At 48.7% G+C, this 17,225-nt stretch overlaps 1 protein-coding gene and 1 long non-coding RNA gene across 3 annotated transcripts in view; one reads left to right on the plus strand and one right to left on the minus strand.

Annotated features, from left to right (window-relative positions):
- Window positions 1-375: 375 nt before the first annotated feature.
- Window positions 376-17,225, minus strand: part of Scfd2 (sec1 family domain containing 2) — a 314,061-nt gene continuing 297,211 nt past the window's right edge. Inside the window, exons 8-9 of one of the 2 annotated variants that reach the window (XM_034509376.2) lie at window positions 6,249-6,368; window positions 376-686 (exon numbers count right to left, since the gene is read on the minus strand). In XM_034509376.2, coding sequence (XP_034365267.1) covers window positions 594-686; window positions 6,249-6,368 — 213 coding nt within the window. In that variant the 3' untranslated portion in view covers window positions 376-593. The remainder of the gene's footprint in view (window positions 687-6,248; window positions 6,369-17,225) is intronic. The other variant, XM_076938659.1, reaches the window with a different exon arrangement.
- LOC143443132 (uncharacterized) lies at window positions 9,126-16,423 on the plus strand. The gene is made up of 3 exons (XR_013111888.1): window positions 9,126-9,297; window positions 10,363-10,404; window positions 16,062-16,423. It is a non-coding gene; the product is annotated as an uncharacterized LOC143443132 (long non-coding RNA).

Genomic DNA, 17,225 nt, shown 5'->3' on the forward strand with positions numbered 1-17,225 from the left:
TTTGTCACTCGTGGGGTGATTTACCACTCATGGAGGCCACCAGCCCAGTGCTACCCAGGCTACCCCACCCCCTTCTTGTCTTTCAGGAATGTTTTGGAGTCAAAGAAAAACAAAGTCTCAGGCTCTGTCTGTGACATCCCTACCCAACTCCCATAATCACAAGGAAAATGTAGCCTTCTTCAAGCTGGGAATTCTAAGTACTCTGAACGTTTCCTTGGCTGACTTCACCACAATGCTCATGTCTGCCACTACTTGCCAACAGGCTTTTACCTAGAGCTAGAACTTTCAGGGATCTTTGGGAAGAGTACAATAAGACGCTAAGGGTAAATGAAAGTGACGGCCAGTGAAGTCAGCTAAAACGGCAGCTCTGACACCTTTAGAAGAACGAGAACACAATTCTTTATTTTGCTTTTGAAGAACTGGAGCAGTCCAAACAAACTGCCTTCTATGCAGTTATGAAGACCTCTCTGGTAGAATTAAGTCATACCTATAATTAGTAATGGGGACACTGGCTTTGGAGGCATATCTGGAGTGGTGACCGATAGGTATTGGTATTTCTAGCTCAAACAGGTCTTATCTTCTCTTAGTGTCTGTCAGAAGCCAAGGTCTGGGTGTAGCCGGTCAGTTGCAAAGAGCAGCTCAGGAATGTTAAGTGGCTTCAGCAGTCTTGTGGACAGCACCATCACCTATGACAGGAGGGGCAAGCACAGGACAGTTAGGGACATCAGTTACCAGGGGTTAAGAAAGGTCTCAGAGGGAAGTAAGGCACGAGTGGTGTGGAGAAAAGCAGACAGGACACAGGGTCCCTCATCTATGACCTGGGTCCTAAGTGAGGCTTATGCTTGCTCACCTCGTCCATGGGCCTTCAGTCCCCCTGGACTTCAGTGTGAGGCTGATTTCCCTCCAGAACACCAAGAGAGCTTATTCCAGGACTTGCCTGGCTACATGATGTGCTTTGTAAGGGCCAGGTGAGGGGCTGCCCAAGCAGGCACTAGCATCTCTTGCTAGCAAACTGCCTATGGGAAATCAGGGAGGTGTTCCAGGAAGGAATTCCATAGGCCAGCATCAGAGTGTGGCATGACTGGGCTTCACTGGGCCATGCTACACTGGACAGGTGCAGGAGGACGCCTCCCTGTCCTCTTGCCTGCCCCCACAGTTATCCCAGGTGTAATGAAATCAGCGAAGTAATCAACTCCAAAGTCAACTGGCTCATTGGTGCAAATCAGAGGCCACATTTCAACTCAAGGCTGAACAGGGCACGGTTACAGTCAAGGAGGGAGTAGAGAAGAAACACTTTAGAATTTCGATTTTCTTTTTGAAAATAACTTTTTAACAACCTCATTGAAGAGTTCCCTCTTCTTCAAGAGCAGAGCCTTTAAAACACTTACTCTGGAAAAGAGCTATCAAGAAACACATGGCTAATGCCAAGGAAGCCATATTTTTAGAAGGTTAAAAAAAATGTACTGAAATCGGTGCCTCTCATTTCCCCTGAAATCTACGCAGAGGAGGCTGGAGGGCAGTGATGACTGGCATGTCCTCACCACCCGAGCACGTGGGTTCAAGTGACACGACACATGCTGCATCACACAAAGTAGGTGGTGGCAAAGGTGGCTTCCAGGCCAGAGCTCAGGCCATGGCTGGCTGCTGGGTTCACTCTCCTGCCTCACCAGTCCCAGAAAAAGAGAACAGTGAGCCTGCAGCAGTGTCACCAGGATTATGTAAGCTCCCCTCCTGAGAGCCCAGGAAGTGCTCGCTCAGCTCCTGTAGGCCTTTCTACTGCTTCTCTGGGATTTGGTGATAGGTTTGCACATCTCCTTTAGAATCATTTGTAAGCACAGAATTTTCTAGAGAAACACATATGGGTTCATATAGTTTTAGGGGCAATTTGAAACACACACACACACACACACACACACACACACACACACACACACACACTTTGCGCAGCCTCAGACCCCTGTAAAGCAGAAGAGACCAGTGATGGCAAATATACTGAAGACTCTCCTTCATCACCATGGCTTGCCAGACCCTGCTGTACTGCCAGACCGCATGGTCCTCAGATGCTATGTAAACTTAATGGATGCCTCTCTGGCTGAGGTGAGGGGAGGGAGTGAGGACTGAGCGCATCTCCAAAGACATCTACATCTTAGTGTCAGGTTTGAAAACTTAGTGGGGGTATGCAGGCTACAGACCCAGTTGATGTCAACACCAAGAGCAGCAAATGCAGCCCAAGGAATCTATCTGGTTAGGTCCTGTGCTGGGCTCACAGTCATGGCTGACAGAGCCTGGATCACTTTTTTTCTGAGTGGGAACACAAAAGACCAGGCTCCTCTGATCTAAACAAGAAGGCCCACGAGGTGACAGCCTCCTGAGTCCACAGCTGAGGGTGTCTAGGGCCTGCCCTGGATCAGGTAGAAACAAACACTAGGAAACAGAGGCAGTGTGTGAAGTAGGTTAGGGGCCTATGAGGAAGAGAGAGAGCCCAAGGAACTCCTATAGAGAGCTGTGAGGAAGAGCACAGGCTCAGACAGGTCCAGCTGGTGCTGGACCCCAGCTAAGGCTGCTTGCCCTGGAGCAGTTGCTTAATCACTCCGAGTCCCACTCTGCTCATCCTCCAGGCATGACTAACACCATCTGCCCCATGACCATTATGAGGGATACTGAGCACAAGGTGTGCTTCAGAGGAGCTTCTGGTGGTGGCTGTTGTCATTTGTTCCCTCTGTTGCCATCCCTCCTTGCAGCTCACTGCTGTCCTTAAGCGATGAAGGGCAGGTGACATTGCCAGACTGCTTTCTATGCGCAAGTCTGTTACTCATAGGATTCCAATCCTTGCTCCCCGCTCACTGCTATTTGATAAGCCCGGCCCCCAGGAGAACATTCCAGGCCGATGGAGTCTGCTGCCTGCTGGGTTCTCAACAGCTCTTTCCTGCACAGCCCTTTATGGTCAGTTCCATGTGTCAGCTAACCTCAGGTATCTGCAGTTACACAATTGGCTCTTTGGGATGTTCCTTTTTGGGCAGAGTTCCTCTACTCTTTCAGTGGCCTTTCAAACAACTAAGATGTCTCTGCCTCCGGCAAGCCTTCCTGGTCCACCCCTCCAGGCCTACAGCCTGAGTGTGTCTTGTGGTAAGCTGTTTGTCTTACTGCATTTCCCGTTGTTCCTTTAGCACAGTGTCTGCTACAGAGCAGGGACTGCAGCAGTGAGTTCATAAAAAACGGAGCAAAGGAACTGAACAGGCAGAAGAGACACAGAGTGAAGGGGGCAAGGGCTTTAGCCATGGACGGTAGGAAGCTTTCCATTTGGGAAGGCCTCAGAAGGCGCTGGTCAGATGACTGCATACATTTACTTTGTATCAGCTCAGTTCACACTGAAATCTACCACGCTTCCATCCTTAAGCACCTACATTTTTTTAAAAATTTCATGTGTGTGAGTGTTTTGCCTGCATGTATGTGTGTGTACCACATGTATACCTGGTGCCCTCAGAGGCCAGAAGAGAGTGTCAGATGTGCTGAAACTGGAGTTACAGATGGTTGTGAGCTGCCTTGGGGGTGCTGGGGATTGCGTCTGAGCTCTGTGTAATAGCAACCAGCTGAGCCATCTTTCCAGCCCATGGTCCCTTCCCTATTGCACCTTATTCATCCGTTATCTACTCACAGCCTTGGCATTTTGGACAAGTAAACTGCTTTAGATTATTTTTTATTTCTTTTAAAAGTTAATTCAAGCAAGACCATGTCTGCATTATTTGGCTAAAATAATCAGTCTAAAAACTTGGCTCTAAATGGGAGAAAAAAGCTGGGTAGAGCTTGACACTGGCCTAGCAGGTGAAATGTAACTTCAGCGGCATGGAGGCTGATGGAGAATTCTTTCCAGAGAGCTGGCTAGCCTGGCTTGGAGACCCAGGGGACAGACACAGACTGCAAGGGATGCCCCACTCCTTGCTCTCTGACCTTCTGGTCCTCCTTCACCCTAGTTACACTTTCCTTTCTCTCCTTGCCATGGAACTCTTCTCCTGGCTGCTGCTGCCTTTCCTGCCTCTCAGCTCAGGCCTGGCTCATTCAAATTTAACCCATCAATTAAGAATTTAACCCTGACTCCTCAGTTCTTGACTACCTCATCTCTACCTGTCACCTGCCACATGTGACACTTGGAAATGAGAGACTCTTTCTCAGGACACAAGGTGCTGCCTAGGACACCTCCACCTGCACTGTGCACTGACCAGAACACTTCCCACAAGAACCACCTGTTGCTGACTGGAGATACATCTGACAGTCTGACAGAGAAATGACATTTAGCAGAGAGAATCATTAGTCTGTGAAGACCCTGAATCGCAGCGGAGCCATATGCAACTGTGGTGTAGGTGTGAGCAAGTGAGGTCAATGGTGGAGGTTCTACCACGGACTGGCTGCCGATGGAGCTTACTCGAATGCTGGCTGACAGTGAGATGGCCTGGCCTGATTCCCAGGGTGCTTCTAACATCGGGAGACTAAGCTTTCCACTAGCTGCTGGCCAGGGCAGCTACCTGCCAGGTAGAAGGAAGGGCAGTGGTCCTCAGGGAACGTCACTGCAGAAGCACCCAGGCAACTTCCCACTCCCGAGCTTGGAGACCAAAGGGCCTGTGATGAGAAGCCATTCCTGCTTTTCCCTGCTGCTGTGAGAATCCTCTTAGGGCTTGGGGATGCTTCAGAGAGTTTTTGCACAAAGGACAAGGAGCGATGAGGCCTGTCCCCTCAGCCTTCCATGCTCTGAGATGCTCTGTCTGCAGATGAGTGGGTACAGGGTCAGACTGGCAAAGTCACTGCTGATTCTGGCCTCCGCTGCCATAGCTGCCATAGCTATGCCATAGCTGCCATACTGGCCCCAGACTTGGAAAGCTTCTGCACTCTGTCCTCTTAGAGAAGGGATTACAGTATCTGGCTGGCTGTTTCAATGCACAGGTGTTCTAAAGAATTAGGAATGTGGTTCCTATGTTAGAGACAGTGAGAAAGGAAAGTGCTTACTTACTTGAAGAAAAGTTTCATTAACAGAGTCTTAATTCTGTTGGCAGAGGGAGCACAAAAGGAGGCTAGAATTACTAGTTTTCCAGAAACTTACCAGCTCTGACAATGATCAGTGATAATTATTACAGAAAAGGTCACAGAAAATGACTGCACGTTCCCAGATCTAAGCCTGCTCCCTACGTAGACAGCTTCCCTTCCTAGCTGAGTGTCTTGATAGAAAGGGAGCTCTGGGTATCTGATTTCACCAGCAGGCTCAGGCTCTCCACATCACAGACAGTTTCCATCAAATTCTCTTGGAATCAATACATCCTCCGAAACACCAGGCTGACTGAGCTCCTGCCTCGCGCTCAGGCCTAGGCCCAGCCTTTGTGCTTAAGGAGCCCGTGTGTGGTGGAGGGGCTACGCTGGCAAATGCGGAGCAACCAGTGAGCAGGCCAGGGCTTTACTGAGTAACATGGATTTGGATGCCAGGAGAGACGCAGGAAGCATCTGGAGCGACTGGCAGGATGTCACACAAAGAGAGAAGGCTGATTGTGTAAGATACACAGAGCGTGGAGGAATCAGGAGGAAGCCACAGCACCACCCAGGTAGGAGGACTGGGCTAGAATGCTACTTACCAGTCCTGCCCAGCGGTTTCTGTGCAGCTGTGTGGACAGCACTAGCTAGTGTTGTGAGTGAGGTTTTTGAACCTCTGACACTGCTCTTGTCCCCATGACTACTACAGATGGGAAGAGGTCCCTGGGGTCCCTCGGTGCTACAGTTTGAAAGTATAGTGTCTTCATAGATTCATGCAATTCAGTACTTAACCTTAGCTGGAGGTTTTGGGAGGTTGTAGAATTTTTAGCAGGTGGGACTAGCTGGAGAACACGGGATGCTGGGAATTGCAAGTCTGGAGGTTTTGAGCCTTGCCCTATTGTTGGACCCATACTTTCTTTACTTCCTGGTTGGCACCATTTACTGTGCAAACAACAGGGATCCCTTTGCTTGCTGTGGGAACTTAACCAGTTATGATAAAGTTTGTCAAAGTGGTAGGTCCTTAACCATAAGGAAAAAAATACTCTCCAGGGAAGTGTGAGTAGACTTGGTGTGGCCAGGAGGATGACTTTGGGGGAGTGGCCAGAAGGAGAACATGAAAAGGCGACAGGATGTGGGGCGGAGTGGACAGAGAATAGAGCAGGCTGGAAGAGGGACCACGAGGCTCTCGCCACTCTTCCTTCCCACTGCTGCTCGTCTCACCCATGACTCAGTACCTGGGTTCCTGGCTTCAGAGATGCTACAAGGTCTTTGACCATTTTGGCTTCAGCGACTGTGACGCCGCCCACCACAAAGAGGATCAAGAGGGGATGGTCACTGGGATGGGGCCGGCTCACCTGGAAAACAGAACATCAGGTCAGATGGCAGCAACGGCTACTGCTTTCTTCCTGTTGGTGGGACAGAGAACCTTGGAGCAATTCTGACTTACTAGCAGCCAGATATGCTGGTGCCTTGTGACTCTGTTGGCTAGGACTGCACAACGACACCTTAGTACATCCTTACATAAAGCATTATCGAAAGGAGAGCTAAGGGTGCTGGAGCCACAAAATAAGAGACACCTTGTTGCTCTTCTTTGTTCAGGACTCAGGACACCTTTGTCCTTCTTTGTCCCTCAGCTCTGCCTCAACTGCCATTATGGCCGTTTTGTGTTTCTTTCTTGCATCTCCTCTACTCCACAGGAGCAGACATGCCTCCTCAGATTCCTACTGTGTGTCGTGCTTGCCCTCTGTAAGCACAGAATTGGTGTTCTCTCACTATCTGTGGAACTAAAGTCGGTGCTGGTGGTGGGATGGAGGGTTATAGAAATATACAGGTATACAGATAGCTGGGTCACCCTCATACAGGTTAGAGCCTGGCATGATTTAGAAACAGACACTTCACCAAACCGGCCATGGCCAAAGACCTACTCTGTGTGAATGCCACACTAACTGCTAGATAGATCCCTTCTCCCCTGGTTTTTATGATTTTACCCATGAGACAAAGTATTATTCTATACTAAAATGAGAACTTGACCCAGCGATGAAGACCTTACAAGAACAAGAGAGGGCTCCTGAAGGCAGTCTGTGTCAGACAGCTGTCTTCCTGAGGAGTGAGCAGGACAAATGGCGTCAGTCAAGCTCTGTACATAAGCAGTGGGCAGCTGTGTGGAGCAGCCCAAGGGCTGGGCGGGACCCAGTGCACATGGCATTGCCCAGGAAGGTGCTGTCAACTGCCTGAATGACCACCAAAGTCATGGGTGGGGTGAAGCCACCTAAATACCTGGGATTTTTTCCAGGTCAAGAGGAAATCTGTGCAGCCTATGGGCACTGGTGGGCACAGCAAGGAATGGGCTTTGTCCTAGGTCAGTGCTGTGATTTCCAGTTCCCGAGTGCTGTCTGCATCCTGCTGCCTTAAGCGGCTTTAGTCTCCCCTGTGGGCAGTGTCCTCACCTCCCCCTCTGCTGCCCATCTCTTATGCTTTCTTAAAAGCATTCCTAACTCAGGCCACCTCCTCCTCCTGTCCTTGCTGGCCGTCGAGCTCTTCCATCTTGACCGTGGCAAACCAGGTCAGGTTCCTCCTTCTCCTCTGACTCTTGAACATCCTGACATTTTTGGTGCTGGGCATAGTATCACACCCAATGAGCTCTCAGCGTTATGTGAAGGAGAGAGCTAAACCAGGCGGTGAGATGGCTGAATAGGTAAAGGCACTCGCCACACAATCCTGACAAGCTGGGTTTGATCTCTGGAATCCACACAAAGTAGAAGCAGACCTCCACACGCATGCAGTGGTACAGGTTCCATCTCACGAATTACAAGCACACACCCACAACAACAACAATGAATGAAATAAAAAATAGAGAGCAAATGTATAGGACGTACAAGCTGACAGAAGAGTCGTGATCCCTCTGTTATCTTAGAGGCTTTAACAAATTAAAAATAAAATGGATTGTTTTGAGGAAAGGTTTCTTATGTAGCCCAAGCTGTCCTGGAAGTCACTGTGTAGGCCAGGCTGGCCTCAAACCTGCCTTTGCCCCTGAATGCTGGGATTAAAGGCATACGTCACTACCACATGGCTTTATTTTAAAAATACTATTTCCCTCCTTCCCTCTCCCTTTTCTAATCCATGCCACACATGCATTCCTCCTGTCCTCTCTCTATCTCTATATCCATATTTATATCTATTTCTAAATATATAAATGTAACCTTCTCCATCCATATAATATTACTTGTGTATGTACGATTTCAGGGCTGGCCACTTGGTATTATGTTAGGAGCCTTGGTGAACGCGACAGCATTTGCCATTACAAGATGGCGCGGGCATCCTGTCCTCCCACAAGTAAACAACTAACTGCGCAGGTGCAAAAGGCAAAAGCGCACCAAAGTCACTGCCCATCCCGGGCGTATTATGGGTGATGAGTGAACAGCCAATCAGAAGTGAACACGCCACTCTAGGGTACATATAGCAGTGCCTTTCCCGGGCTTGGCATCTTTCCATTTCTACTGATACAAGAATAAAGCCTCGCTGTGGTAACCACCCGAACACTGCCTCTCGTGACTCTTTCGCGGGCAAAGGGGACTCAGAAGGGGCCCGGAATAGTATTAGATAATAAACTGGGAAATTTCTCCTCAGGGAAGACTTTCTCTTGCTCTCAGGGTCCTGAGTTGCCTGTTGTTCTTTGTCTAGGGTTAGCACCTCATGAGAGTCCCCTTCCATGTTAGCATGCTTCTCAGTGCCATCCCGCTTAGGCAGGCATGCTGAGGAGACTTCATGGGTGCAGTGTTTTTGACATTCCTGACTTCTTGTTCCTTTGCTCTTACCATCTTCCAAAATCCTCTTTCCTAGTGATCCCTGAACCTTAGTAGGAGAAGGAGGGGGAGGGGAGGGGCAGGGGAAAGGGAAGAGGAGGAGGAGCTGTGTTGTAGATCTATCATTTGGGGCAGGGTGCTGCTTGGTCCCTTGTTCTCTGCATTTTCATGGGTTGTAGTTTTCTGAAACGTCAGAGACATCTCAGAACCACTCTCTCTAGCATGGTTTTCTGTCTGAGTAACCAGATCTGGGGAAACCTCTCAGCCTCACAAACAACTGCTGTTTCTCACTTAATCCTGGGACAGAAATAAAACGGCACTAAAACTTTAGCATGGCACAGTATGTTCCTCAAGACATACGCTTTCCATAAGAGTTTGGAATCTGAAGCACATGCTGAGAATCTTGGAAGGACACAGAAGATGAAAAGGGGGGAGAAAATGAAAGGCAGCAGCAACAAAGAGCAATTCCCTGGGGCTAAGGGTAGGTGTGTGTGTGTGTGTGTGTGTGTGTGTGTGTGTAAAGTTGGGGGGGGAGGGCTGGGGCTCTAAGGAGTGGAGGCAGGGCTGGGGGGGGATAAGGAGCGGGGGGGGGGGGCTCCAGGGCTGGGGGAATGCTGGTCTAGACACAAATATATGGGTCCAATTAATGCACATTGGTATTTGCTGTTTTGGTTTCGGTTTAGATTTGTGTGTTGATACCAGACTTTCTCTTCAGAGCGTGTCAGGCCAGCAGGCTGCTGGGAAGTGGAACCATTCTCGTCCCAATCCCAAATTCCTCATAAGCAGCCTTACATGACTTCGCCCTGTCTGTGTGTTAAATCTGCGGGGGTGACAATCTGAAGATGAAAGCTTGACACAGCATGTCACTGCACACACAGGGTATAATAAAGCAGGCAGAGTCTCTGCTCTCTGTCACTTGATGAGCCTTGGAGGGCTGGGATTAAGGATGTCAGCTGTGGTCAGAGAATATGGCTTCTTCCCCACACTATATCCAGGATCTCAGTACAGGCTCTTGGGCCTCTGCAGTTGTGAGCTCTGGGAGCATCTGGTGTCTGAACTGGCTTCTATGATGCCACGGTGAGGACCCTGCTGCTTCCAGTGTTTGGAACTTTTTAGGAATTCTGGGAACGCTGCTGCAGAGTATTTCTTGAAATATGCTCCTTGACTCAGTTTCCTCCGTCTGTGGCCCACCTATCCTCAGAATAGGTACAGTCAGGTTCCTCATTCTTCACTAGTGACCCATGCTTTACAGAAGCAGTGAGAGAGGCTCAGGCCTTAAGAAGAGATCAGGCCCTTGAAAGACCCGTGCTGACTCTGCAAATGGCTGCAGGAGTTACCAGTGCCATCACCACTGCCCCTGAACACTTCTTTACCCAGTCATCCAGTCAGCAAATATTTATTGAGCAGCTAGTACCGGAGGCACTGCTTAAGGTACTATATGCAACCAGCACTCATCTTGGGAAAGCCAGTGACTCTTCCTGGCCCCCATTTCCTCAGCCCTACCTAGGCTCAGAGTCTGATCTTTTCTCTTTCTTGCCTCATCTAGCTCCGGGCTCACCCTGGATTCCCATCACTCAATGCTGCCAGGGTAAGTCTTACAGAACACAGCGGAATTTGTTATATATTCCCCAATGACACTCAATGGGGCTATGCTGGTTTGTGGTCTGTTGCTGTGATTAAACACTGCACAAAACCAAACTGGGGAGGAAAGGGTTTATTTGGCTTCTGTGGTGGTTTGTGTTTGCTCAGCTCAGGAAGTGGCACTATTAGAAGTTATGGCCCTGTTGGAGTAGGTGTGCCACTGTGGGGGTGGGCTGTAAGACTATAAGACCCTCGTCCTAGCTGCCTGGAAGTCAGTCTTCCACTAACAGCCTCCAGATGAAGAAGTAGAACTCTCAGCTCTGCCTGCACCATGCCTGCCTGGATGCTGCCATGCTCCCACCTCAATGATAATGGACTGAACCTCTGAACCTGTAAGTCAGCCCCAAATATATGTTGTCCTTTATAAGATTTGCCTTGGTCACGGTATCTGTTCACAGCAGTAAAACCTAACTAAGACATCTTAAGTCCTGATCACAGCCCATAATGAGAGGCAGGGCAGGAACTCACAGGAACAGAGTCAGAAACCATAGTGAGCACTGTCTATTGGTCTGTTTTCCATGGCTTTCTCATACAAGCCGGACCATCTCCCTAGGGGTGGCAGGTGCCTCCTGCACTGGGCTGGGGACCCTCACACAAAACATTACCAGTCTGATGGGGGCAGTATTTCAATTGAGGCTCCTTCTTCCCAGGAGTCTCCAGTTTGGGACGATTTGACAGAATGAACAAGCATGGGGAATTCTTTGTAAATTAAGTAGCATAGGGAATGCTTTGTTTTTGATAAAAGTTGGTAAAAAATATTTACATTTTTAGCCCTTGATGACCTAGCTCCAGCATCTGTGTATCTGTTGTTGTATTCTCTCTCTCTCCACTGGCAACTCCCGCCCCAGCCACAGGGAATGACCGTAAGCCCGTCCATGCAGCATCCATCTCCGTCCTTCGTGCTTCCACTGCCCTGACATCATCTATCATCCTGGGCCCACAGAGTCCCTTTGTGCTCCTCCCCCCACTCCTCACATCATGGCTCTCTCTTCCTTGTAACACTCCTCCACCTTCCCAGAGCCGCATAAGGGAAGCTATGCTACAGCAGGCAGGTGTCTATTACATTTATGTCTCCAGTACCAACTACAATCATTGCTCCGTGTCACACACAGTATAGAGACTGCCAGTCCAGGTTTTTGTTTTTGCTAAGTAATTATACCAAAGTCCACTTCAGAGAACTCTTGGAATAGGTCTAGCTAATGTTAGGTATAAATCAAGCCCTGTCTCACAGTGTGCATCATAACTTAGAAGAATTTAAACATTGGTTACAAATAGCTGCAGCCACAGGATTTGGACTCATTTGCCCAAGAAGCTCAAGGCCGACATATTTTCTTCTAATCGTAAATGCCATCAAGCCCGGTGGAGTCCATCCAACAGCGCCTCTCTCCCAGCCGTGGCCTTCGTACATGAGTAACACGGAGTGGCTCTAGATGACCTCTAAGGTGTGCTCCGCTCTCACAGCCCAGGGTCTGACGCCATCCTCACATGAAGCCCAGCACTCCCCGCCTACCCCAGTGAAGCGTCCTTTGCATGATGGTCATATCTACAATGCAGTCATCTGCTCTCAGCTAAGAATGGGCTGCTGACAGCCATGTCATTGTAGGAAGACTCTGCTGTCCAATCTGGTCATGGAATGAGATCCTGAGCCCAACTCATCATTCCAAGACAGATGAGGCTCTATGAACACTTGCTGGCTAGCAAGGAGAACCAAAAGCTCTGGCTGGACATTCAACCATGCATTCACCTGTCATCACTTGAGCACCTACAATAGGCTCCACTGCAGAGCACAGCGGCTCTCATCGACTGCTTGCTTCCCAGATGGCTTTCCAGGTCTTGGTCCCGATCCTTCTGCTTTGCTGTCTTTGGGGCCCCAGAACATCTTTTGTCCTTAAAATAAACAAGCCTTTCTTTGATTAAGTGACTTGCTGGGATCCTCCTGCGTGGCTTTGACTGCTTCCAAGGCCTGTGTGAGTGCCACTTCTTCATGTGGGATTTTTTTCCAGTTTCCAGGCCACAAGGCTGTCACATCAACTCAGACACAGTGCCCAGGGGCAGGCACTGGGACTTGAATCTTTGTCATGAGTCTTTTTCCAATTAAGCATGGCCACATAAGAAATGGAACAACTACAGCAACACAAACTTCTAAAGCACACAGAGAAGGAAGGAAAAGGGCCTCGTGCCAGCTCATTAGACAAAGCCCACCCTCTTCACACCAATTCCAGCAGAGAAAACATCTTGACAGATCATGTTCTTTAGTCAAAACAAGCTGAGGGTCAAACACATGGAGTAGATATAAAGTGTATTAGTCTCAGGAGACTCAAATCCCAGCCCTGAATTTCTGAAACGCACTTCCAAAGGGCTGCTTGTTAGACTTGCTAGTTTGAAATTTCCATTACAGTGAGAGGGTAAAGTCTGTTTCCACTGAGTCATTAGGTTGTTATCAAGCTTTTGTCAGAGAACCTCCAGGTGCTGTGTGTGGCGTCCAGTGGGAGCTGGGCTTTCCTTCCCAGCCTAAGCCCACACTGTTCCTCCTGCTCAGTGGAGCCTCCTCACTGGGTTGTCTGTCACAGGAAGAGGACAGCTTTAGTGGCTAGTCACAAGTCCTCTGGCTAAGAGGTGACTGGGATGCCTTGAAAGTCTTCCTCAGATATCAGGGCATGCTTGCTCTCCTCAGCTTCTCAACCAGGAAGTCACTTTTTAATAGACTGTTTAACAAATGGACGACTAGCACATGACATTCATTTATTCCATTACAGCCTTCCTGGTACCACCGGTTTGAACTCGGGTCAGAAGTGTGAATGATTTCGATGTCTTCTAAGAGGAAAGGACATCTAGGTTGAATTAGTGTTGGTCTTAGTGCCCTGAAAAGCCAGATGATGTGAATTTACTTGGGTACAGAATGTATTTTTTAAAAGTGTCCATGATGATACTTCCTGCTCCTCGAGTTTTTGGCCCCCTTTCAAGAGGAAGGATGTGTGTTTTAGGAGGGGACTGTCTTGACATGTGGGGTGCAGTGCAAGTGTTGTTACCTGACTTTCAGGCCATGCCACCCAATGCCTGTCCCCTGGCTGCCCCTCTTACAGCACTGGCACCATGCAGAGGAGCTGAGGACCTGGACCACAGGCCCCTTCAGTTCCCTACTCAGTGTCAGCTCAGTGATCGTGTGGAAGGACCAGGGGTAGGGGTGGGGGGCAGAGCTGCCATGTGGAGCTCTGGTCAGAGTGCAAGCTTCTGAGAAGAATGAATGGCTCTCTTACGAGCCAGTAGTTCAGGATGACTGCTTACTTGACACTGGACAACCAGAACCAGTGGGAATGAAAGGCCTCTGTGGCTTCTTATTTGTAGAGCAGAGTCCTATGAAGGACACGCATCAATAGAATTGTGTCCATACTGTGACACAATAACATTACGACTCCAGAAAGTGAAGACCCTGCTGCCAGAACCTCCCTCCCCATGGAGTCTGTCAGACTCACAGAGTATCAGACAGATACACACCACTTTTTTTTTTTTTTTTAAACTCTCTTGGCCAACAGAACACAAGCACAGCTGGGCTGAGGGGCCATGGCTAAGTGTCTGCAGGGGGCTAGCACTTGCCACAACACTGAGCCACAGAAAATCCTTACAGAGCGCTCTCACTGTCTCCCAGAGGACCTTAGGCATCCTGGGTTCAGCCTCTGTGTCCAGCGTGGCCGCAGCATCCATATCTTGCTGGCTCTTCACAGTTTGCTCAAAGAGGGATAAGTTCTGTCACTAAGACTGTGGAGATCAATGAATTGGGCTGACAGTGGAGAGACACAGGGACTGGAAAAGAACATCACAGCCCATGAACATGGCTCCAGAGACAGGCCAGGTCACCCGCCGGCTTGGCTCCTGGCACATGTGAACTTGGAGAATTCTGCAGTGTTGTGACTTCTGCAGGTGGTGTGTGCTTCGTCTTTTCCTTGTCTTCATTTTAAAAACAGACTTCTATCCTTTCTTCTTTTTTTCCTTCTACTTGATTTTACTATTTTAATTTTTTTGAGACAGGGTCTAAAGGTGCAGCCTAGGCTGGTGTGAAGCTCACTATGTAGCCCAGGTTGGCCTTGAATTTATAATCTCTTTACCTTTATTCTTCAATGCTAGGATTACAAGCGTATACCACCACACTCGACTCCTTCTTTCCTCTTATTTCTCAAAGATAGGTTCTTGCTAGTAGACCAGGCTAGTTTCAAACCCATAGTCTTCCAGCCTTACCTGTGTGTACACTCAAACATTAGCTCTGCATAGGGTATAACGATATGAATGTAGCTCTTTCCTGGTGCTGAGTACTAAGCATGCCCTTATACATCTCACAGCAGGTCCACTATCGTCCCACTTTACAGATGAGAAAATCGAGGCACAGAGGGACTGAGTGGTTCTTGTATAGTCTGACTGCAGGTTTGAGACTCTGGTCTCTATCGCCTCCATTGCTGACAGACTCTGGAAGGAAGCTCATAGAACATGTATTAGATGGGGGCATGGTGGGGGGGAGGAGAAAAAATACAAATAGGAGCGCCACCCATTATTCAGCAAATCTAACTCAGATAAATGTGAAGTGGAAAAGAGACCCCAAGCATCCCCAGCGTCTGCTCCCACATCCCCCACTCCTGACGCACTGACTCCTCTGTTCTATAACATCAGCAGCCTCTTTGCTTATGTTCTATCCTCTAGGGAGGTGAAGTATGAGGGGAACGAGACAGTGGAGGTGTTCTTCCATCTTTGTGAAGTGGGCGCATGGCTGGGTTGCTGTGCTCAGCAGCTGCTGTACTGGAGGCTGAGGGCAGCAGATGAGGCCCACTGGAGTTGGTCAATAGCACCGCTCACTTGTGAAACTTTTGAATGACTCCTCGGGCTTAAGGGCCAGGCCACGGTTCTTCCTTATCTGAGGTTTTGTGTTCCGCAGTTTCAGTTATTCACAGTATGAGAATAAACTTCTATGAACCAATCTCTTTAAGTTTTAAGTTCCAAATGGTTCTGAGGAGTGTGACAAAAATTTGCCCTGCTCTCTCCTGCCTGGAAACAAAGAGTACCCACACTGCACAAGCGCCTCCTCTTTCGTCACTGAGAGGCCACCTGGGTTATCAACCGACCTAGGTGGCATCAAAGTGTGTATTCAAACACCCCTTAATTTACTTGATTATGACCCCAAAGTGCAAATTATGTCCCAAAAGCAGGGTGCTGGCAAATCTGATAAGCCAAAGAAAAGCTGTAAAGTGCTTCCCTTAAGTGGGAAGATGAAAGTTCTTCACTGGATGAGGAAATATATAATTGTCCGTGGAGGTTGCTCAGATGAATGTTAAGAACAAGTCTTCAACCGCTGAAGTGTGAAGAAGGGAAAGAGAACAGCCAGGTTCAGTGTCGTGTTTGCAAAGTGCACACACTTTGACTCAAAAGAAGGCATCGCGTTTGTGTGTCTACGGTAAAGACATCGGCATCCACAGGGCATGCGCCTGTGGTTTCAGGTCTTCAGTGGGAGTCGTGGAAGGTGGGCCTCACACTCAGTGGAACTAGTGTAGGTGGAAAGAAAAACCAATGGTTTCGAGCTATGCTGATTGAGCTTTGTAACCTGGATTTTCCTCCCCGCAGCACCTGCTGGATGCAGAAAGTCAAGTGCTGAGGATCCAGAAGATAAAGCATTGCCCTCCAGGCTCCAGCCATGGCTTTCACAGTCTCTTCTGTCAGCTCTGCAGTAAGCGCCCAAGTCATGCATGTGTCGCTATGAGAGGCAGGCAGATGTGATGAGTTCCAGCCTAGTCTGTTCCCTATGCAATGCTTGTTACTGTCACTTAAACTGTCTTGGCCTACCAATACACAATGGGTTATGTTGTATACTTAGAAAAACATGACTCTGAAAGACATCAGCCTGGAGGAAGACAACTAAGACACATAGTTATAAAAACAATTTATAAATACAGTCACAGAGTATGTGCAAAAGATACAGATCCCTGAGGGAGACACATGAGGCCAGAACCACCCTTTTCTGCATTCTATCTGCTATTTGCTACGTGGCTCGCACCATGCTTCTTGTGTGACTATGGCCCTGATTCTCTGTGTATTTCTTGTCATGTCTCCAATCTACTTTCATCCTCTACATCATTGGCAGACTGCCTCTGGGTCACCCCAAGTCAACAGGAAATCATCTCTGAGTGTAGAGAAAAAGGACTCACCAGGGGCAGACCAGCATCTGCCTTCCAACCCAAGTTAAATGTGAGAGTGATCCATTTATATAACAGTAGTCAGCAAGGGAGGGATTCCCCCATGGGAATCCTTTATTTCATCAACTTCTGACTCTTTGTTCCTTTCTGGTTCAGCTAACAAGTGGGGTGAGAAAGTAGGAAACAGATTCCAGAGCACAGAACAGGGCAATGAGTGGCCAGAGACAGGAGCAGTAAGTGCTCCCGAGGATTCAGAGCAATGACTTAATGTGTAGGGGTGACACATCTGCCAATACATGGATTTACTCTTCCCATGAGACCAGGGCCCAAGTCCCAGAAAAGCAGTCTGAGGGATGGCAGGTTCCCTCCCACCCCCCTTGAGCCCTGTGTGATCTCACTCATATCAGTGGCTCCATGTAATCCAGCAGAGACTTCCTTCATGAGCTGCACTGATTCAGGAAAGGGAAGGCAGCTGAGTTATCACAAAGATTACCAGCATTAACAAGACAGACCATTTAATGTCCAAGAGCACACCTGGCAGCTATGGACCAGGGAATGCTGTGGTCAGGCCAGTGACGTGGAGTGGGGGTGACTA

Source organism: Arvicanthis niloticus, chromosome 7 (assembly GCF_011762505.2).
Source record: "Arvicanthis niloticus isolate mArvNil1 chromosome 7, mArvNil1.pat.X, whole genome shotgun sequence".
Taxonomy (NCBI): Eukaryota; Metazoa; Chordata; class Mammalia; order Rodentia; family Muridae; genus Arvicanthis; species Arvicanthis niloticus.